At 70.4% G+C, this 18,117-nt stretch overlaps 6 protein-coding genes across 13 annotated transcripts; 3 read left to right on the forward strand and 3 right to left on the reverse strand.

Moving 5' to 3' along the window:
• Window positions 1–88: 88 nt before the first annotated feature.
• Window positions 89–1,141, reverse strand: HYPK (huntingtin interacting protein K). Its single transcript, XM_082768761.1, has 4 exons — window positions 922–1,141; window positions 658–713; window positions 483–534; window positions 89–310 (listed from the first exon to the last, which is right to left on the reverse strand). The coding sequence occupies exons 1-4, from the start codon at window positions 1,108–1,110 to the stop codon at window positions 215–217; spliced, it is 393 nt and encodes a 130-aa protein (XP_082624887.1). The 5' UTR covers window positions 1,111–1,141; the 3' UTR covers window positions 89–214.
• Window positions 1,142–1,711: 570 nt separating this feature from the next.
• On the forward strand, window positions 1,712–5,111 carry SERINC4 (serine incorporator 4; the record flags this gene model as incomplete). Its single annotated transcript, XM_082769177.1, has 11 exons — window positions 1,712–1,762; window positions 1,834–1,974; window positions 2,252–2,582; window positions 2,670–2,763; window positions 2,827–3,038; window positions 3,272–3,367; window positions 3,441–3,567; window positions 3,852–3,924; window positions 4,268–4,319; window positions 4,439–4,592; window positions 4,895–5,111. 11 exons carry the CDS (start codon window positions 1,712–1,714, stop codon window positions 5,109–5,111), a joined length of 1,548 nt encoding a protein of 515 aa, XP_082625303.1.
• A 1,001-nt stretch (window positions 5,112–6,112) lies between these two features.
• Window positions 6,113–9,239, forward strand: LOC309882410 (ras and EF-hand domain-containing protein-like). Of its 4 annotated transcripts, XM_082769493.1 has the most exons (12): window positions 6,113–6,301; window positions 6,377–6,492; window positions 6,883–6,951; window positions 7,056–7,410; window positions 7,480–7,630; window positions 7,745–7,825; window positions 7,932–8,070; window positions 8,135–8,216; window positions 8,342–8,456; window positions 8,692–8,805; window positions 8,879–8,955; window positions 9,037–9,239. In XM_082769493.1, the coding sequence occupies exons 4-12, from the start codon at window positions 7,322–7,324 to the stop codon at window positions 9,134–9,136; spliced, it is 948 nt and encodes a 315-aa protein (XP_082625619.1). In that variant the 5' UTR covers window positions 6,113–6,301; window positions 6,377–6,492; window positions 6,883–6,951; window positions 7,056–7,321; the 3' UTR covers window positions 9,137–9,239. The 4 variants fall into 4 exon arrangements, with proteins under 4 accessions (XP_082625619.1, XP_082625618.1, XP_082625620.1 ...); XM_082769492.1 differs by having other exon boundaries at window positions 6,883–7,410; XM_082769494.1 differs by having other exon boundaries at window positions 6,883–7,410; window positions 8,695–8,805.
• A 446-nt stretch (window positions 9,240–9,685) lies between these two features.
• On the reverse strand, window positions 9,686–10,375 carry SERF2 (small EDRK-rich factor 2). Its single transcript, XM_082769399.1, has 3 exons — window positions 10,320–10,375; window positions 10,008–10,116; window positions 9,686–9,912 (listed from the first exon to the last, which is right to left on the reverse strand). The coding sequence occupies exons 1-3, from the start codon at window positions 10,324–10,326 to the stop codon at window positions 9,849–9,851; spliced, it is 180 nt and encodes a 59-aa protein (XP_082625525.1). The 5' UTR covers window positions 10,327–10,375; the 3' UTR covers window positions 9,686–9,848.
• A 202-nt stretch (window positions 10,376–10,577) lies between these two features.
• LOC309882369 (peptidyl-prolyl cis-trans isomerase FKBP8-like) lies at window positions 10,578–12,435 on the reverse strand. Of its 3 annotated transcripts, XM_082769398.1 has the most exons (6): window positions 11,823–12,435; window positions 11,663–11,751; window positions 11,147–11,597; window positions 10,992–11,069; window positions 10,825–10,913; window positions 10,578–10,738 (listed from the first exon to the last, which is right to left on the reverse strand). In XM_082769398.1, exons 1-6 carry the CDS (start codon window positions 12,315–12,317, stop codon window positions 10,714–10,716), a joined length of 1,227 nt encoding a protein of 408 aa, XP_082625524.1. In that variant the 5' UTR covers window positions 12,318–12,435; the 3' UTR covers window positions 10,578–10,713. The 3 variants fall into 3 exon arrangements, 2 of the variants coding, with proteins under 2 accessions (XP_082625524.1, XP_082625523.1); XM_082769397.1 differs by having other exon boundaries at window positions 10,825–11,069; XR_014318279.1 differs by lacking the exon at window positions 10,578–10,738 and having other exon boundaries at window positions 10,876–10,913; window positions 11,147–11,319; window positions 11,386–12,435.
• On the forward strand, window positions 12,070–17,804 carry ELL3 (elongation factor for RNA polymerase II 3). 3 transcript variants are annotated; one of them, XM_082769396.1, is made up of 12 exons: window positions 12,070–12,207; window positions 12,935–12,976; window positions 13,256–13,374; window positions 13,873–14,033; window positions 14,448–14,689; window positions 14,765–14,889; window positions 15,046–15,205; window positions 15,579–15,819; window positions 16,123–16,177; window positions 16,503–16,674; window positions 16,748–16,792; window positions 16,893–17,804. In XM_082769396.1, the coding sequence occupies exons 1-12, from the start codon at window positions 12,202–12,204 to the stop codon at window positions 16,998–17,000; spliced, it is 1,476 nt and encodes a 491-aa protein (XP_082625522.1). In that variant the 5' UTR covers window positions 12,070–12,201; the 3' UTR covers window positions 17,001–17,804. The 3 variants fall into 3 exon arrangements, with proteins under 3 accessions (XP_082625522.1, XP_082625520.1, XP_082625521.1); XM_082769394.1 differs by lacking the exon at window positions 12,070–12,207 and adding an exon at window positions 12,577–12,860; XM_082769395.1 differs by lacking the exon at window positions 12,070–12,207 and adding an exon at window positions 12,577–12,860 and having other exon boundaries at window positions 15,106–15,205.
• The last annotated feature ends 313 nt before the right edge of the window (window positions 17,805–18,117 follow it).

Consider the following 18,117-nt stretch of genomic DNA (forward strand, 5'->3'; position numbering starts at 1 on the left):
GCACCCTCCCCACGCGCTCGCTGGGGCCAGGCACCCTCTGGAACCTGCCCCCAGGGGAAGCACTCGGCGCTGCACGAGCCACAGGGAGGGCCTGCTCCCGCTGGTGCCTTTATTCAATAAGTTAACACACGTCCTCTCCAGCCAGGGCTGTGTCGGGCCGGGGCCGCTCCCGGAGCAGGGGACGGCAGCGCCAGCGCAGCCGCGGTGCCCACGCTCAGTTGGTGAGGGTGATCAGCGCCTCCACCACGTTGCCCATGTGCTCCCGGAGGCTGCGCTCTGCAGCCGCCCGCGAAATCTCCATCTCGGTCATCTGCAGGAACAGCACCGCCCGCTGCAGCGGGCACCCAACGGCCACGGGCCCGGCCCGGGCAGGGCTCCGCCAGCCTGGGGCACCCCAGCGAGCGCCCCCCGCCCCGCCGGGACCCCCGCTGGGGCGGTGCCAGCCCCGGGCCTGCGGCCGTGCTGCCCCCGCCCCCACTTACGATCAGCTCCAGGTCCTCCTTCTTGATGGTCACCTTCGCCAGCTCCTTCTCCCTGCAACGAGGCAGCGCCGCTGAGGGGGGGCCTCCCCCTTCGGCCGGGCACGCTCCGCGGCGGGACGGCTCCGTGTCCCCGAGCGCTGCGGGTGCGCTGCCGGGCCCGGGGCCGCTCCGTTACCTCTCCTGCTTCGCCTTCTGCTCCCGGGACCGCCGGTCTCCGATCACCGACATGGCCTGGCGGGACGGGGCGAGCGCGGTCACGGCGGGGCGCGGCACCGGCACCCTCCCGGCCCCGGGACCCTCCCGGTACAGGGATCCCGGTGCAGGGACCCCGCCCCCCGCCCCCCCCGGCCCCCCCCCGGCCCCTCCGGCCCCCTCCCGGCCCCCCCCCCGGCCCCCCCGGCCCCTCCCGGCCCCCCCGCCGCCCCCGTCCCGGCCGCACCGTCTCGAGGTTGGAGCTCTGGATCTCCTTCTCCTCCGCGTAGTCCGTCACCCTCTCCAGGTCGGCGGCCCCGCTGTCGTGCTTGCGCGGCTTCTCGGCCGCCCTGCCGCCCGCCCCGTCGCTGCCGCCGCCGCCGGAGCCGTTGGGCTCGGTCTCCAGCTCCAGCTCCACGTCCCCCTCCGCCGCCATCGCGCCGCCCGCCCGCTTCCGGCCCCGGCACGGCGGGGGGACCGGCGAGGCGGGCGGGAGCGGCGCCCCCGGGGCCCCGCGGCGGGACAGCGCCCCCCGGCGGCGGGAGGCCGGCGGGGCCGGGCCGGGGCGCTCCGCCCGCACCGGGCCCGGGGGGGGCCGCGGGGGCCGCGCGCTGCTCCCCGCAGCCGGTGCCCCCCCCCCGGCACTGCCACGGCACCGGAACGGCCCCGGGGGCAGCGAGCCCCCACACACAGCGCCCAGACACAGCCCCCCCAAGCACCCCCCCAGCACAGCCCCACACACAGCCCCCCCACACACAGCCCCCAAACACCCCCCCAGACACAGCCCCCCTCACACACAGCCCCCCCCCAAAGTCCCCCCCCACAGCCCCCCACACAAAGAGCCCCCCCCCACAGCCCCCACGCCCCGGCCCCTCAGGGCCTCGCGGTGCCCGTGAGCGACCCGCGGTGAGGGGTGCGTGAGGGGTGCGGGGGCTCAGCCGCTAATCCCCCCCCGGCCCGCTCCAGGAGCAGATGGCGGGGCGGGCCGAGCCGACAATCCCCCTAATCCCGCCGGGGCAGCGGGGCTGAGCTGGGCCATGGCGGGCACGAGGGCGCGCGGCCGCCTCCTGCACTCGCTGCTGGGCCAGGTGGGACCCCGGGGCGCGCGGGGGGCCGGGCGGGGGGCTGCGGGTCCCCGCTGACTGCGCTGCCCCCCCAGCTGTGCTGCGGCTGCGGTCCCTGCGGCCGGCTCCGCGTGTCCACGGGCACCCGCGTCCTCTACACCCTCCTGCACGTCCTGGCCTCCACCGTGTGCTGCCTCATGCTGTCCCGCACCGTGGCGCAGGCCGTGAGGGAGAAGGTGACTGGTGGAGCTGGGCAACCCGGGGTGCTGGGGGTGCTGGGGGTGCTGGGGGGGCTGGGAGCAGCGGAGGTGCTGGCGGTGCCAAGGAGAACGGGGAGCCAGGGGCACGGGAGATGCAGCCACTGCCCGGAGCGCGGGGGTGCCAGCGATCCCTGGGGTGCCGGGGCTAATGGGGATGGGGAGGGCACTGGGAGTGCTGGGGGCATCGGGGCTCCCACTGTGCGGGGGGTGCCAGGGGCCCCCCGCCGGCCCCAGCCCCACGCCGTGCCCGCAGGTGCCCTTCTCGGCCGTGCTGTGCCAGCACCTGCCTGGCGGCACAGACTGCGAGCGGCTCGTGGGCTCCTCGGCCGTGTACCGGGTCTGCTTCGGCACCGCCTGCTTCCACCTGCTGCAGGCCGCCCTGCTCCTCAACGTGCGCTCCAGCACGGACTGCCGCGCGCAGCTCCACAACGGGTACGGGCCGGGACAGGGGCTGGGGGCTGGGGGCTGCCGGGCCCCCCCGTCCTGCATCTCGCTGCCCCGCAGGTTCTGGTTCCTGAAGCTGCTGGTGCTGGTGGGGCTCTGTGCCGCCAGCTTCTTCATCCCCGAGGACAGCTTCATCCGAGGTGCGTCCCCCGCCCAGCCAGCCCCCGCCCGTAGCCCCCAGTGCCCCCGCCTCGTGCCAGCCCCACCGCCGCCCTCTCCCCCTGCAGCCTGGCACTACACGGGCATCTGCGGGGGCTTTGCCTTCATCCTCATCCAGCTGGTGCTGATCACCGCCTTCGCGCACACCTGGAACAAGAACTGGTGAGTGGCGCTGCGGCCGCCTGGGTGCCCAGGTGCCCCCGGCTCTCACCGCTGTCCCGGCAGGCTGACAGGCGCTGCGCAGGACAAGCGCTGGTACCTGGCCGTGCTGCTGGCCACGGCCGCCTTCTACACCCTCGCCTCCGCCGCCTTCTCCTTCCTCTACAAGTACTACACCCACCCGGCTGCCTGCCAGCTCAACAAGGCGCTGCTCACCGTCAACGGCAGCCTCTGCGGCATCGTGTCCTTCATTTCCATCACGCCCTGCGTGCGGCTCAGTGAGTACTGCACAGCGCGGCACGGCACAGCGCGGCACTGCCTGCTGAGGGGCAGGGCTAGCAGCATCCCAGCGCTGGGAGGGCAGCTGCGAGCCCCCAGCTCAGCACAAGAGCAGTGGGCACCTGGGGAGGCCCCAGCTCCTGCTGGCCCCGCTCAGTGCCTTGGCACAGGGCTCTGGGCAGGAGCCCCACGGGAGGGGACCGCCTGGAGCCTCTGCCCCCTCTCCTTGCAGAGCAGCCGCGGTCAGGGCTGCTGCAGTCCTCCATCATCAGCTGCTACGTGATGTACCTCACCTTCTCTGCGCTGTCCAGCCGCCCTCCGGAGAGAGGTGAGTGGTGCCACCTCCTGTGGACAGCCGGCCCTTGGGACACAGCCCCCCTCTCACCTCCACCTCCCCGCAGTGCTCTACAAGGGGCAGAACCTCACCGTCTGCTTCCCCGGCACCCGGCAGGATGAGCTGCAGACAGAGGACACGACCGTTGCTGTCCTGGGGGCTGCCATCATGTACGCCTGCGTGCTCTTTGCATGGTGCGTGTGCCCGGGGTTACGGGGTGCAAGGGATCCTGACTGTCACAGCGCACCCAGAACTGCCCCTTGTTGGGCACAGCCAGCTCAGCACCGTGCGGGGACCCTGTCCCCAGCCCGTGGCATGGCCGGAGGCGCTGGGCTGTACCCGGGGGCAGTGTAACCTCCCCACGCCGGGCACAGCAAGCCTGCTGCTGCTGTGAGGATCCCAGGTGATGGATCCGCGGGGTGGGCTGGGGCTGGCGCATTCCCGTGTGTTACGCCTTCTGCCTCTCTCCCGTGCACAGTAATGAAGCCTCCTATCTTGCTGAGATCTTCGGGCCCCTCTGGATGGTCAAAGTTTACAGCTTCGAGTTTAAAGTGAGTACGGACGCTGCCCACCCCCATCTGTGCCCCACATCCTCCTGCCACAGGCACCCAGCCGCAGCGCCCAGAGCCCTCCTGAGCCCCAGTTCCAGCCCCGGGGCAGAGGCAGGTTTGCCCAGCTCCGCTGGGGACTCTCCTGTGCTTACCCCGTCTGCGCCAGCTCCCTGCAGCCGGGCAGCCATGGCACCAGCAGGGCCAGCTCAGTCCAGATGCTGCGGGGCTGCCCAAGTGGGGCAGCGGCTGTGGGGCTGGGCTGACCCAGCAGCAGGGAGGGGTGGCCGCAGGTCCCTGCCTTCACCCCACACCATCACCAGCTCGCCTCTCCGGCTCTCTGCAGAAACCTTCCTGTTGCTTCTGCTGCCCAGAGAAGATGGAGGAGGAGCTGAGAGGTGAGTACCAGCAGGTCGGGGAGAGGCTGCAGGAACACACAAACGTGGGCACCAGCATCAGACCCCAGGGGTGCTGGAGGACAGGGTGCAGGAGCTGCTGTCATCTTGCACTCTCCCAGGTGCCGAGCAGACGTGTGAGCCAGAGGAGCCTGCCGGGGGACAGTGCCTTGTCCAGGACGAGCGAGACCGGGTGGTCTACAGCTACTCAGCCTTCCACTTTGTCTTCTTCCTTGCCTCGCTCTACGTCATGATGACCCTCACCAACTGGTTCAGGTAGGGCCCAGGGTGCTGGCCTTACCCTTGCTCCTTTTCCAGCTCTGGTTCAGCCACCCTGCCCAGGCTGCCCACCAGCACTGTCAGCACCAGCTCTGACCCGCTCTCGGTGTGGCCGTAGCCTGGTGCTTGTCACAGGCTGCTCCACGTCGGGCCATTGTCAGCAGTCCAGTCACGTGCCAGGCAGGCGTAGGGCTCTGTGCCTGCAGACCTGCACTGCTCCATCCAACAGCCCCTGCCCGATCCCCGGGGTCACCCCTGTTGGTGTCCCTCGGGTGCCGACACCTGCCCTCTCCCACCAGCTATGAGAACGCGGTGCTGGAGACCACCTTCACGCACGGCAGCTGGTCAACGTTCTGGGTGAAGGTGGCTTCGTGCTGGGCCTGTGTCCTGCTCTACCTGTGGCTGCTGCTGAGCCCCCTCTGCATCCACAGCTCCCCCCAGCACCGGCGCAGCAGCCCAGCCTTGCGCGTCCTGCGGCGGCGGCGCGCCCCACACCGTATCAGTGTCTCCACGTAGTCCCTGCTGGGACGGACTGCGCCCGGCCCCGTGCTCGGGTTGTGCCCTGTTCCTGTGCCCGGGCCCCGCCCGACCTCGTGTCCCGGGAAAAGGCAGCACCAGAGGAGGATCCAGGAGGTGTGCGCTCTGCGACACCAGCAGGGACACTGCTCCTGCCTTGAGCTGGAGCCATCGGGGGCCATCCTGAGACCACCTGGGTGGCGGGTGCTCAGCCTCAGCTACAGCTGCAGCCCCTCCAGCTAGGGAGGCAGCTCCTGCCCATGCACCCTTCTGGCATGGCTCCTGCCCTGGCCCGGGGCCTGCCAGGAGAGCGGCGTCTGTGCTGGCCACCTCCACTTCAGCTCTCCTGCCTGGCCGTGTGGTTATTGTAAATAGCTCCTTGAATACATTTTATTTTTTAATGTAAAGCTCTGAGTGAAGCGTATGCCATCTGCCCCACATGCACACAGCAGCTGTGGGGCCGGGCATGGCAGGTGCCAGCAATACCCCAGCAGCCCCCAGCCCTGCCGGGACAGGGGGCAGGGGGCAGGGGCCTGGCCTGACGGGGAGCAGCCAGGGAGCGCCCTTGGTCCTGCCCCAGCCCACAGCCAGCAGCAGGCCCTGCACCCAGCCCTGGCACCAGGGCTGCTCCCGTCCCCATCTGCACCCGATCCCCGTGTCCACTCCACTCCCATCCCACCCCGTCCCGTTCCGTCCTGTCCCACCCCACGCCACCACCACAGCCGCCCCTCTCCCAGCACTGCAGTCACGCCATGCTCCCGTTCCGCTCGCCGTGGCCAAGCCGAAGAACGGATGGACAGACGGATGGACAGACGGATGGACAGATGGACGGACGGACACTGCCCCCGGCACCCGCCCGGAGGGCGCGGTACGAGCGCGGCCGCAGGAATGCGGGGCCGGTCCCGGGCCCCCGCCCCGCCCGCAGAGCAAACACGGCGGGGGCGGCCCCGGCGGGGCCCCGCTGCCACCCGACGGGGGCCCCGCGCGGCGGCTCGCGCCCGACCGGGAGCGTCGCGGGTCCGCCGTTGCCCCGCGCCCACCGGCCCCGGGAGCCGAGCGGGGAGGGCGGCACCGGAGCGGGGCTGCCCGGGGGCTGCCGCCCGTGCCCCCCCCTTCCCTCGGCCATGCAGGGGCGCGGGCGGGGCGCGGGCGTCGCGCGGCTGCAGCAGCGGCTCGGGGCCGCCACGCAGGTACGGGCGCGGGGCGGGGGGGGCGGCTGCGGCCCCGGGCTGCGCCGCCGGTGCCAGCGGGACTCTGCCCGCCAGGAGAACGCCCGGCTGCGGCGCACCCTGCGGCAGGCCGAGGCCGGCGTCTCCCAGCTGCAAGCAGAGCTGGAGCGGCTGCGGAAGGACTTCGGGCAGCGGGCGCAGCGGCGCACGAGGTGGCACCGGGGGCGAGGTGGGAGGGACGAGGGACGAGTGGCGGGGGGCGAAGAGGGACCCCAGCCCCAGCCCCTGCTTCGGCACGGCTCTGCCAAACGGGTGCCCCACACAGCCCTGGCCATAGCCGGGACGGCCCCGGTGCAGCCCGGGGCCAGGCTCCCGTCGGGAAGTGCTGCCCACCCAGCCGTGCTGTGAGCTCCGGCAGCCGTTGGGAAGCCCGTGCAGAGCAGCTGGCACGTCCCCACCGGCCTGGTGTTACCTGCCCCTGTGACACTGGGTGTCCTGGGGCCGTCCCAGCACCTCTGCCAGCCCTGCGGGGCCGGGGCTGAAAAGCTGCGGGCAGCCCCAGCCTTTGGAGGCCCTGCCATGAGGGTGCTGTGTCCCTGCAGAGAGCAGCAGGCCCTGCGGGAGCTGGCAGAGGAGAACCTGGTCTTCACGAGCTACGTTAGGATGCTGCAGTACGTAGGAGCCTGGCAGGGAAGCGGTGGCAGGGGACAGCTGCCGGGACCAGCGCCTGTCCCAGTCCCTGCCAGCCTGGGGCTCAGGCTGCTCCTCCGGGCAGGGCGACGAACAGGAGCCTGTGTGAGAGGAACAGCAGCCTGCGCTCAGCCCTGCTGCTGGGCTCCTGCCAGGGCCCTGGAGCGGTGAGTGCTGCGCGGTGCAGCAGGGAGGGCAGGGGCGCGGGCGCTGCTGGGGCTCCCCGCTCGCCCTGCCCGTGCCCCAGCTCAGGCGCGTCCAGCACGGGGGTTGCAGCCGGCACCCAGGGTCCTGCCGCAGCCCTGGGTGCTGGGAGCGGTGGACCCCCCCCCCAGGAGCCCCTCTGCACTGATGCCTCCCCCGCAGCCGTGGCCTCCCCTCCAGCCCCGCAGCCCCCTCTCTGACCCCTCACGCTGCCTCCCTGAGGACACCCACGGCAGGTGAGGAGCGGGTGCGGAGGAGCAGGGACAGCCGTGGCCGCCCCTCCCTGAGCGCTGCCCTGGGCACAGGTACAGGGGGGGCGGCTCTCCACGCCCCCAGCTCCCCGCCACAGGCCCCCGGCAGAGCTCAGCCTCCAGCTCGGACACAGCCTCGCTCAGCGACGCCGGCAGCTGGAGCTCAGAGGATGCGCGTCCCCCCAGCCCCTGCTGGGGCACCCAGGTGAGGCCCTGCCCGGTGCCCCAGCCGGGGAGGGGGATGCCGCTCTGCCTACCCGTGGCCCCCAGCCCACCCCACGGGCTCAGAAGCCTTGTTGTGATGTTTGCCACCCTGCAGGACCCCGTCCCCCCGGCAGAAGGCTGCTGCCACCCTGCACAGCACTGCTGCAAGAGGAAGCTCCCTGCCTTCCCTCCGGAGGTAACCAGCAACGCCCCATCCGGTGCTCGCAGCCCAGCTGGGGAGGGGAGCGGGGACACCCCCGCCTTGCCGTTCTCCCCATGCCCTCCTCCCCCCTTCTCCCCAGGGGTCCAGGGCAGCAGAGGAGCCTGCGCCCCCCTGCCCCGTGTACCAGCTGGTGCTGGCAGGTGACAGCGGCACGGGCAAGTCCAGCTTCCTGATGCGCCTGTGCATGAATGAGTTCAGAGACGTCTCTGCCACACTAGGTACCAGGGCTGAGGTGGAGGGGCAGGGGCACAGGGAGCCGGGCCTGACTGCTCCTCCTGGCAGGGGTGGACTTCCAGATAAAGCAGCTGCTGGTGGATGGGGAGCAAACTACGCTGCAGATCTGGGACACAGCAGGGCAGGAGAGGTGAGCAGAGCCAGCAGGAGCCATGCCTGCCTCCGGCACCCAGCCGGCAGGGCTAGCAGGTCCCCACAGCTGGCCTGGGGTGGGCAGGGGTCTTGCCCCCCCTGCAGTGACAGCCCTGGCTGCAGGTACCGGAGCATCGCCCAGTCCTACTTCCGCAAGGCCCACGGCGTGCTGCTCCTCTACGACATCAGCTCCCAGAGCAGCTTCATCAGCATCCGCCAGTGGATTGAGGACATCAAGGTAGAGGGGAGGATCTGACAGCCCCCGTGGGGCAGGGCAGCAGCCCTGGGGAAGGCTGTGCTGAGCCCCACATGGTGCCGTGGGAGCAGCCGCAAACCTGCTCCAGCCGGGCCGTAGAGCCTGGGGCCAGCCAGGCCTTGGGGAGCACCTGGAACAAAAAGGGCAGAGCCCCACAGCCCCAGAGGCTGCTCCAGCCAGGCTGCGTGCCCGAGCCATGAGCTGCCCCTCGCTCCAGCAGGCTGCTGAGACAGCGCTCCCGCTCATGCTGGTGGGGAATAAGACTGACCTGCGCCCCGGCCTGCCGGAGGCACTGGGGGTCCGCACGGCCCACGGGCAGAAGCTGGCCATGGTGAGCAGCCACAGCTCAGGACGGGGCCTAGGCGGGCCGGGACCTCCCCCCGACTCACCTGCTCTCCCCCCAGGCCCACAACTGCCTGTTCTGCGAGACCAGCGCCAAGGACGGCACCAACGTGGTGGAGGCCGTGCTGCACCTCGCCCGGTGAGCAGCTCTGCGTGCCGGCTGTGCCGCGCAGCGCCCGGGCAGCGGGCCTGGCTGACGGCACCGCGCTTGGCCCCGCAGGGAGGTGAAGAGGACGGCGGGCTCGAGCAGCGGCCGCGGCGTCCGCCTGGATGCGAGCATCCCTCCCCCGAGGGCAGCCCCGGGCTGCTGCAGGGCCTAGCGCAGGAGCGGGCGGGCTGCAGGCCATGGCCCGCCCCCGCCCGGCAGCTCCCCCCGGCTCCCGGCCCGCCGTGCCGCCCGCTGCCCCCGCAGCTCCCCCGCATCCGCGCCGCCTCCCTGCTCGGCCCCCACTACAGCTCCTTCCACCCCAGACGCCGTCCTCCGCTGGTTTCATTTCTCCGCTGGTTTCGTTCCTCCGGGCTTCCAGCGCATCCCCGTCCTTCCGCCGTCCCCCGGGCGTCTTCCCCTCGCCTGCCCCGCCAGGGCCCGGCCCCCCTGCCCGCCCGCCCGCAGCCGCGGTCGGTGTCCCCCGAGGCGGCGCCCGCGGAGACCTGGCAGGCTGCGCCCTCCCCTCCCGGCCTCATCTTTGTTTCTCAGCGTGAGGCTGCGGCCGCTCCGCGGCGCTGCCCCCCCCGCCCCATCCCCCGGTCCGCTCAGCGCCGGGCGCGGCCCCACCGGGCAGCCCCGCGGCACGGCCCCATCCCGCCCCCCGGGCGGCCCCAGCCCCCCCAGCCCGGGCGCAGAGAGGGAGGAGGCAGGAGGCAGGGCCTGCAGGGCTCCACAAGCTACTTTAATAGGAGAGGGGCCCGGGGCGGGCGCAGGGCGCTGCTGCCGGGGTCCCCGGCGGGGCGGCCCGGCCCCGGGGCTGCGCTGGGCATCCTGCCGGCGGGCGGCCCGGCCCCGGGGCTTCAGCGGCCCGGCCCGGCCCCGGGCTACTTGGCGCCCTCCTTCTTCTCGTCGGCCTTCTTCTGCTTCTGCTGCATGATCTCCGAGTCCCTGCGGGAGAGCGCGTCGCCGGACTGGCATCGGCACCACCGCCGGCACGGGCCGGGGCCGGGGCGGGGGTGCCGGCGGGGCCGGCCGACGCTCACCTCTGCTTGCGGGCGGCGGCCGAGAGCCCGTCGTCCCGCCGCTTGCCCTTGCCCGAGTCGCTCTGCTTCTTCAGGTTCTTCTGCCGTGCCAGTTCGCGCTGGTTCCCGCCTGCCACGGCGCGGCCGCCTCAGACCGGCCCCGAGGCCCCCGGCCCAGCCCCAGGGCCCGGCCCGGTTCGGCCCAGCCCGCGCCCCCGGCCCGGCCCCCAGGCCCGCACTCCCGGGCGCGGCGCCGCTCCCCCGGCCCGGCCCGGCCCGGCCCCCTCCCCCCGCAGTGGCGGGTCGCGGCGCCGCCGCCCGGCCCGCACTCACGGGTCATGGCGCCGCTCCCTCCCGCCCTGCGCTCCGCCGCCACGTCCCGCACTGCCCCCCCGCGCCCCGCCCCGCACCGCTCTTTAAGGGCGCGCCGCAGCCAATCGCCGCGCCGAGCCCGGCCCCGTCACGCTGCCATTGGCGCGCCGCGCCGGCTCGGCCCCGCCTGATTGGCCGCGGGCTACGACCGCCGTTCTGCCGGCGGGGGCGAAAAGACCGAGAGCTGCGGCGCAGGCGCGAGGGCCGCCGAGCCGCGCCCACTGCCCGGGAGGGCGGGGCCTGGCAGAGCCCCGCCCCCTCGCGGAGCGGCGAGGCGCGGGCTGGGTCCAGTCCCCACTCCGGTCCGCCGCTGCCACCGCCCCTCCGCCGTCCCGCGGGGCGGGGCCGGGGCCGCTCAGGCCGCGCCCTCCTGCGGCGCCCTGCGGGCAGAGCCGGCAGTGAGCGGGGCCCGGCGGCGCGGGGCGGCCGCGCAGTGACCGGGCCGGGCACGGCCCCGCCGACGCACCCGGGGCTCCGCGGGCGGTCGCGGCGCTCCTCGGGGGCGGCGGGCCGGGCGCGGCGCTTCACCAGGCGGGCGAGCTCGGCGTGCACGGCCTGCGGGGGGAGGCGGCCGGGCTGCAGCGGGGCGGCGCGGGGGCGACCCCGCCGCGGCCCCCCGCCCGGCGCCCGCACCTTGCTGGCCGGGTCCAGCTCTAGCGCTCTCCGCAGGACGAGCGCGGCCTCCTCGTCGCGGCCCTGCTCCGCCAGCAGCTGCGGGAGGGGAGACGCGGGGATGGCGGCGGGCGCTGGCGGCCGGGCGCGGCGGTGCGGGGCGGCGCGGGGCGCACCTGTCCCCGCCGAATCAGCGCCTTGCCGTTATCCGGGCTGATGCGCAGCGCCGCCTCGCAGGCCGCCAGCGCCTCCTCGCCGCGCTGCAGCCGCCGCGCCGCCGCGGCGCAGTTGTTGAGGCACTTGACGCGCTGCTCCCGCAGCTCCTCTTCCTCCTGCGGCCCGGCCGGGGCTGCGGGGGGCACGGCGGTCAGCGGCCCCGCCCCGCCCCGCCCCGCCCCGCCCCGGCCCGGCTCACCGGCGCCGTCGAGGGCCCGCAGCGCCAGCCGGTAGGAGCGCAGCGCCGCCGCGAAGTCGCCCCGCGCGAAGTGGACGTTTCCCCGCTCCCGCTTCTGCGCGCCCAGGCGGAGGCGGGCGGCGGGCGGCAGCCGCCCCGGGTCGGGGCTGTCGCGCACCTCCAGCAGCGTCACCTCGAAGAGCAGCGGCGCCTCGGGCGGCACGTCGGGCTCCCTGCGGGTAGAGCGCCGGCTGCCCCCTGCGCCGCCCGGCCGCGCCGCCCCCGCCCCCGGCCCCACCTGCCCGCGCGGCCGTAGCCGTAGGGGAAGGCTGCGAGGAAGAAGGAAACCTCTCCGGGCTGCATGGTGGGGACGCCCAGCTCCAGCGCCTGCGGACACGGGGCATGGGCTGGCATCGCCGGGCGCCGGCCCCGAGCCCCGCGCCCCCGCCGGAGCAGACCTGCACGACGTCGCCCTGGCCCGGCACGAAGCTGAGCCGCGGGTCCCGCTCCACCAGGCCGCCGTCCTCCAGGGCCCCCAGCACCTTCACGGACACCTCCTGGCCCGGCCGCGGCGGCGGGCCGCCCTGCCCGTCCCGCACCACGCGCTTCCGCAGCAGCCGGTCCTCTGCGGGAGGCGGCCCGTGAGAGCCGCCCCCCGGGCACCGCCGCCCCGTCCGGGGCTCCCGGCCCCGGCTCCCCGCGCCCGGGCACTCACCCGTCAGGTCGCTCCAGCCCTCGGCGGTGAAGAGCGGCGTGAAACCGGCGGGGCCCAGCGCCGCGAGTCCGTCCAGCCGCCGGTAGAAGAGCTGCTCCTCCTCGCGGCCCGACGGCACCGCGATGGTGGTGTGTGGCATGCGGAACCGGACCCTCCTGCCCCGGCCCGGCCCCCGCGGCCGCTCGCCGGCCCCCGCCTCCCGCTCCGGGGAGCCGCCGCCTGCCGAGGGTCCCTGCATGCCCGCCCCCGGCCCCGCTCCCCCCCCGCAGCTGTGACCCGACCTCGGTCCGGGCGGGCCCTCGTTCCCCGGGGCTCGGCGGCGGGCTCCCGCAGCCCCCAGCCCGCTCCGGGCGCGCCGCCTCCGGCCCCGCCGCCCCGCGACTGCCCCGGGCAGCCCGGAGCCAGGGGCGCCCACGAGCGCATCCCGCCGCGCCGTTACCTAATGCCCGGAAGCCGCTAAGGGGATTAGCGGTGACGGCAGAGCTTTGCGAGCCGCCGGCAAAAATAGCCGGCTCAGGTCGAGCTCTGCCGCGGGGGTCCCGCCGGGACCGGCCCGGGATCGGCCGCCCCGCCCCGGAGCCGCCCCGGAGCCGCCCCGGTGCCGCCCCGTCCCGGTGCCGCCCGGCGCGGTCCCGCACTCCGGGCCATGCCGCGGGCGCGGACGGAGCTGCGCGGGCGGCTCCGGTACTGGGGCTGCGCGCGGGGCCCGCGGCTCAGCCTCCTGCACGTGCGGCTCTCGGAGGCGGCGGCGCGGGCGCTGCGCGGCTGCCAGCGGCGGCAGGTGGGACCGGGGCTGGCCGGGGGGCGCGGGGGAACCGCGCTGTGCTGGACTCACGGCGTCCCGCGGTGTTGCAGGGGGCGCCGGGGCCCGCGATCGCCTTCCAGGGGAGCCAGGGGGTGAGTGGGGCTGGGGACGGCGGCGGGGGAGGACTCGGGGGCACCGGGGCGCCCGGGGTGGCCGAGGGTGAGTGGGTCGGGGCACCGGCGAACGAGGAGGGACGGGACGGGACGCGGCAGCCGGGGCGTGGGAGGGGGGGGGCTTGGAGCGCCCCGGGACGGTCTCCGCGGGACGGTGCCGGTGGGAGCCGGGCGGTGCCGCGGGGTGGAGCCGCCGCGCCCCGCGGGATGGAGAGGCTCGGGGAGGGCGCGGCCCTGACAGCCGGTCCCCGCCGGCAGTGCCTGACGGTGCCGGGAGGCCCCGGGACCTCTCCGCGGCTCTTCGCCTTCTTCCTCTCCCGCTGCAGCCGGGACGAGCCGCAGGCCAGCTTCGAGTGTGTGCGGCTGGCAGTGCCCCGGTGAGCCCCCCGCCGCCAAGCCGAGGGTCCGGTGGGCTGTGGGGCTGCTCACTCGTACCCCCCCGGAGCCAGCCCTCTCCTATTCTCCTGGTCACCTTTGCACTCGACCTGTGCCAGCAGCACGGTGTCAGCCCCAGCCCTGGCACTGCCGATGGTGCTGCAGCACCCATGGGTGCAAGCACTGCCCATGAGCAGTACCTCCCATCACTGTTCAGACCCCAGTTGTGTCCTATCTTGCTCACGGTCTCCAGTGGCAGCCCAGGATTTTGGGGGCTGAAAATCCCCAGCAGCCTCTCATTGTTCGCAGCATCCTCAGCCCACAGTCCCTGCAGGGGCATTCAGCATGCTGGAGCAGCAGCAGCCTTGGAGACGGGGCCTCTCTGGGGACAGGCTGCCTCCTCTCTTGGGGTGCCCGCCTTGCAAGATCTTCTCTGGGCTTTGCATGGGATAGAGAGCATGGGCTGGGCTTGGCTGGCGGGAGGTATTGTCTTCTCTCAGACTAGGTCAGAGCTGGCTGGACAGCGTGGGCAGCATCCAGGAAAAAATCACAGTTTGTGCCTCAGAGGGCATCTACCCACTGCTGCGGGAGCGTGTGTCCCAATCTAAGGAGTCCTGGAGCAGAGCAGTCACTGAGCCGGATGCGGCTGTGCCTGGCTATGGTGAGCAGGGTCCTGCAGGGGGTGCTGAGCCTCTGCTGCCTCTCAGGCTGAGGCCACACCGAGCACCCACACTGGCGTGCTGGCAAACCACCAGGGTGTGATGGCTGCAGGGCCCCTGCTGTCCCCCCAGGAGATGGGGGCTGCCTTCCCTGGGACCTGCTGGCTCTGGGATGTGGCAGCTGCTTGCCATGGCCAGGGGCAACAGCTCTGTGAGTCTGGGGGGTGTTGGGCCACACCAGGTAGCAGGAGGCACCAGTGGCACTGCGAGTGCGGTACCATGTTCCTGCCCTGTCAACCTTGGTGGGGTGGGCACCGCTGGCTGGGGGCACAGGGGCTGCACTGGGTGTGATGGGGGACGAAACCTGGTGTGATTCTGCCAGGTGCTGACACTGCTCTCTCCGGGTGTGTCTGCAGGCAAAGGTGTCACGGCTCCCGAGAAGGCAGGCACGGTCAGCTTGCTGCAGCAGAGCTCCCTCTGTCATGTCCGCGAGGGCAAGAGCCACGGGCCAACAGCGGCCAGCCTCAGGGCCGCTGCTCAAAGCCTGGTTCAGCTCCTGGCCCTGCGGCCCCACCGCAAGCATGAGCTCCTGCAGCGGCTGGCGGGGATGCAGGCAGGCAGGCCCGACTGGGCAGGGCTGCTGGCTGCCCTGGAGGAGGTGAGGGGCACTGGGGCAGCTCAACTCCGGCGTGTGAGCACTGCGGGACACGCGCCTGCTGCTCTCCCTGCACAGGTGGCAGACCTGGATCCCACAGAGTGCTGCTACCGCCTGAAGGAGTCGCTGGTGGGGTGGGTGCAGGAGGACTGGCCGGGGTACACGGCCCAGGAGCGCCGGCAGGTTGCCCTGCTGCAGCACAGGTAGAGCCGGGGGACCGGGGTGAGGTGCGAGGAGCAGGGGGGCTGCAGGTGCACGTTTGCTGCTGGGGTCTTGCCTTGGGCACGCTGCGTGTGATGCCAGGTGCTCAGCACCCTCCAGGCACAGCTGGATCCACCCTTCTGCTGCCCGGGCACCAGGCATCCGAAGGCACTTCCCCAGCCTAGGTCTCTGGTCACCCCCTTCTTGTGCTCCTGCAGTCAGCCCCACGGCCCCGCAGCCCGGTCCTTCCTGGTGCCTCTGCAGCAACCACCGGAGTGCGGCTCCCCTCCGGGTGCTGGCGGAAACCGTCTGGGGGTGGTAAGTGCTTGTGGACGCCAGCAGCAGAAAGCTCCCAGGTTCACAGGGGGAGAGGGCCCGGCTGGGTGTCTGCTTCCCGAAGGCATCCAGCTGCTTCCTCACTGCGTCCCCTTCCCATGGAGCCCAGCCACCCCGGGGCTCTGGGTTCTGCTCCTGCCTTGTGTCCCAGCCACCCCTGTGCCCTGTGTAGCAGCAGGGGCTGGCCCTGCTGCAGCTCCTGGCTCACAGACACAGCCCAGTGGCTGGGGTGTGCCAGGGCTGTGACGTGAAGCAAGGGATGGCGCAGCCCTGGGCTAGCTGGCAGAAGCATGCAGCACCAACTGCTGGAGCAGGGGTCTGGGACAGGCATGAGGCAGAGCGAGTTTTCTTTCAGAAGCGCCTGGCACTGCTGGATTTCTCCAACCCAAGAGTCAGCAAGAGGCACCGGAGCTGCCTGCGGACATTTGGCACGAGGCAGCCAGGAGCATGGGGCCAGCAGCAGGCTGGGCCTCTGCCCCCGAGTAGCGACACCAGGGAGCTGCAGGGTGCAGAACGGGGGGAGAGCAGAGAAGAGGAAGAAAATGGCCAGGAGGAGGGCGCCCCATGCCCCGAGCAGCACTGCTCTGCACCCAGAGGTGGGGGGGGGCATGGCCAGGCCCTGGCCAGCTTGTGTTGCAGAACTAGACCCTAGGATACCTTGGGAGGGGGGTGGGTGGCCCAAAACAGGACTTCTGGTAAGCAGAGAGGTTTTGGCTGCGGAACCAAGGCAAACACAGGGATGATGCATGCCTGGATGTGCTGCCCAGCCTCGTGGCCCCCATGCCCAGTGGAGCCATGCAGCTGCCAGCTTGGTTTAGGACAGAGTGCTGGACAGGTTCTGGCTGAGTGGGAGAAGGCTCTGGGAAGGCTTCAATCCTCACTCGTCTTCTCCTTGTCAGACACCAGGTCCCAGCCCAGCAGCTCCTCCTTAGCAGAGATCCCAGATTACTTGCGGTAAGAGAGTTTGGTGCTAGCTGCCACAGCATCGTATCCTCACCCTGAGTTTGCCACTGCCTACCACACACCATCATCCTGATTTGGGCAATTTGGGCCAGCCCCACAGCATGGGACAGGCTGAGACCAAACTGCCTGCCCAGCCTCCAGTGGCAGCAGCAGCAAAGGCTGCAAGCCAGGTCCCAGGCACAGCAGTGTGACAGCCGTGTGCTCACTGCCGCTCGTGCTGAGGGCATTGGCAAGACAACATAGCATGGCCAGGCCCCTGCCCTGTCACCTGCTCGAAGACACAGGGAAAACAAGCCTTTTCTCCTTGTTGTGGCAGAAAATACCATACCATCCGCTCAGCAGAGCAATGCAGGTCTTATGAGGCAGCGTTCAATGCAGACTATGCTGAGTACCGCTACCTGCACGCTCGCATTGGTGGTGTGAGCCAGAAATTCATTCAGCTGGGAGCTAGAATGAAGACATTGAAGCAAGGAACAGAGGAGCACCAGGCAAGCAGTAGAGCTGGGCCATGGGTGACACAGCTGTGCTGTTTTCTGCTCATCTCCTGCTTTTGGCTTTCAGGCACTTGAAGCTAAGATTGTGTATGAGTACAGTCACTTCAAGAAGGTAAGGCTGCGTGCCCAACAGGTACTGGGGGCCCTCCAGGAGCTGATCTTTGTGTGTGTTTTTCTTTTATTTATTGTTCTCTGTTTTGTTTTCCTTTCAGAGTTATCCTAATTACCAGCAGGAGAAGAACCGCTGTGAATACCTGCACCAGAAGCTCTCCCACATCAAAAGTCTGATTCTACAGTTTGAAGGAAGAGGAAACTCCTAAGCACACCACTGCTGGGATTCCCTTTTTTTTTTTTTTTTTTTTTTTTTTTTGCTTCTCAGGACTTGTTCTTCCTGGAACAGGGGAAAAGCTGGAGGAATTAGGCCCCCAAAAATGCATTAGACTAAGGGTAATGTTGGTGAATGTCCCACAGCCCTGGGGTAGTCGCTACCTGGGCCAGCTGCCAGGCTGCTGTAGAAACAAGCTGTCCCAGCTGCCTGCCATGCTGCATTGCCAGTTGTGAAGTGTTTCTCTACTCCGCAACAAAGTACGTGGCCTGGGCACAAGCAGTAACACTCACCAAGAGCAGGCACTCAGCCACACTCTTAGAAGAATGTCACCTGTGCTCAGTACCTGGCTGCCACTGATTCTGAAGTCAGACTAGACCAGATGGCAAGGATTGGAAAAGCTGCTTCTTACCCAGAGTAGGACAGTGCCTTGTCCGTTTGGGAACCAGCACTCCAGTGTGGTTTTACAGAAGATAAATAGGTCCTGTTGTAATCCTATTTCTTGTAGTAGTGTCTGGATCTGCAGCCAGCTTCAGGGATCCTACCAGCTTGAGGTGCAAAGGAGTCAGATTTTGCTCTAGGACACCACCAAAAAGGGGTCTTGATACCTGTGCTTGGACACAGACCACTTGGCAGCCAGCAGCAGAGTAGAGAAGGTAGATGTGGTTTAGTATACTGATGTAGTAGAGATTCTTGTATTTCAGAACTGATACTGCATAGCTGCTGTAGCCAGAGAACTATGTGCTAAGTGTTGTATGATCTACTGTACCTGGAAGATTTCAGCAGAAATAAAAGACTGGTACGCTGCCTTTTGGAGGCATGGGGGAAGAAACCACAAAGAAAGCACTAGTTCTTACCATGGTAACTGCTGCACCATAGTAGTACCTCATAAGTCTGCTGTTCCTTGTTCTAATCCACACACATCCTGAGAAACTCATATCCAGGGCAACAGCTTATCTTTGTTCACCCACCACAGCACTCCTGACCTTTCCAATCAGCGCCTTCTGGGACAGAGGAAGTTAGGACTGCTTGTACCAAGATGGTCAGTCACAGCCCACACCATCTGACTGGAGAATGGGATTGCATCCCTCTCCTGGTGAGGCATTGCTACA

The sequence above is a fragment of the Aythya marila genome (assembly GCF_965140915.1).
Source record: "Aythya marila genome assembly, chromosome: 11".
NCBI classification, from domain to species: Eukaryota; Metazoa; Chordata; class Aves; order Anseriformes; family Anatidae; genus Aythya; species Aythya marila.

What these genes read in the sequence shown, in the direction of transcription:
- LOC309882369 (XM_082769397.1), bottom strand. Translation starts at nt 12,317, where the DNA reads ATGCAGGGACCCTCGGCAGGCGGCGGCTCCCCGGAGCGGGAGGCGGGG. An exon ending in CGCTGATTCGGCGGGGACAG is followed by an intron (nt 11,070 to 11,146) that starts GTGCGCCCCGCG and finishes CCCCTCCCGCAG; the next exon opens with CTGCTGGCGGAGCAGGGCCG. An exon ending in GACCGCCCGCGGAGCCCCGG is followed by an intron (nt 10,739 to 10,824) that starts GTGCGTCGGCGG and finishes CTCTGCCCGCAG; the next exon opens with GGCGCCGCAGGAGGGCGCGG.
- HYPK (XM_082768761.1), bottom strand. Translation starts at nt 1,110, where the DNA reads ATGGCGGCGGAGGGGGACGTGGAGCTGGAGCTGGAGACCGAGCCCAAC. An exon ending in CAGAAGGCGAAGCAGGAGAG is followed by an intron (nt 535 to 657) that starts GTAACGGAGCGG and finishes GCCTCGTTGCAG; the next exon opens with GGAGAAGGAGCTGGCGAAGG. An exon ending in AGGAGGACCTGGAGCTGATC is followed by an intron (nt 311 to 482) that starts GTAAGTGGGGGC and finishes CTGTTCCTGCAG; the next exon opens with ATGACCGAGATGGAGATTTC.
- ELL3 (XM_082769394.1), top strand. Translation starts at nt 12,726, where the DNA reads ATGCCGCGGGCGCGGACGGAGCTGCGCGGGCGGCTCCGGTACTGGGGC. An exon ending in GTGCGGCTGGCAGTGCCCCG is followed by an intron (nt 13,375 to 13,872) that starts GTGAGCCCCCCG and finishes GTCTTCTCTCAG; the next exon opens with ACTAGGTCAGAGCTGGCTGG. An exon ending in TGCTGGCTGCCCTGGAGGAG is followed by an intron (nt 14,690 to 14,764) that starts GTGAGGGGCACT and finishes CTCCCTGCACAG; the next exon opens with GTGGCAGACCTGGATCCCAC.
- SERF2 (XM_082769399.1), bottom strand. An exon ending in GCCGCCGCCCGCAAGCAGAG is followed by an intron (nt 9,913 to 10,007) that starts GTGAGCGTCGGC and finishes GCTCTCCCGCAG; the next exon opens with GGACTCGGAGATCATGCAGC.
- LOC309882410 (XM_082769492.1), top strand. Translation starts at nt 7,322, where the DNA reads ATGCCTCCCCCGCAGCCGTGGCCTCCCCTCCAGCCCCGCAGCCCCCTC. An exon ending in AGACGTCTCTGCCACACTAG is followed by an intron (nt 8,071 to 8,134) that starts GTACCAGGGCTG and finishes TCCTCCTGGCAG; the next exon opens with GGGTGGACTTCCAGATAAAG. An exon ending in GACACAGCAGGGCAGGAGAG is followed by an intron (nt 8,217 to 8,341) that starts GTGAGCAGAGCC and finishes CCCTGGCTGCAG; the next exon opens with GTACCGGAGCATCGCCCAGT.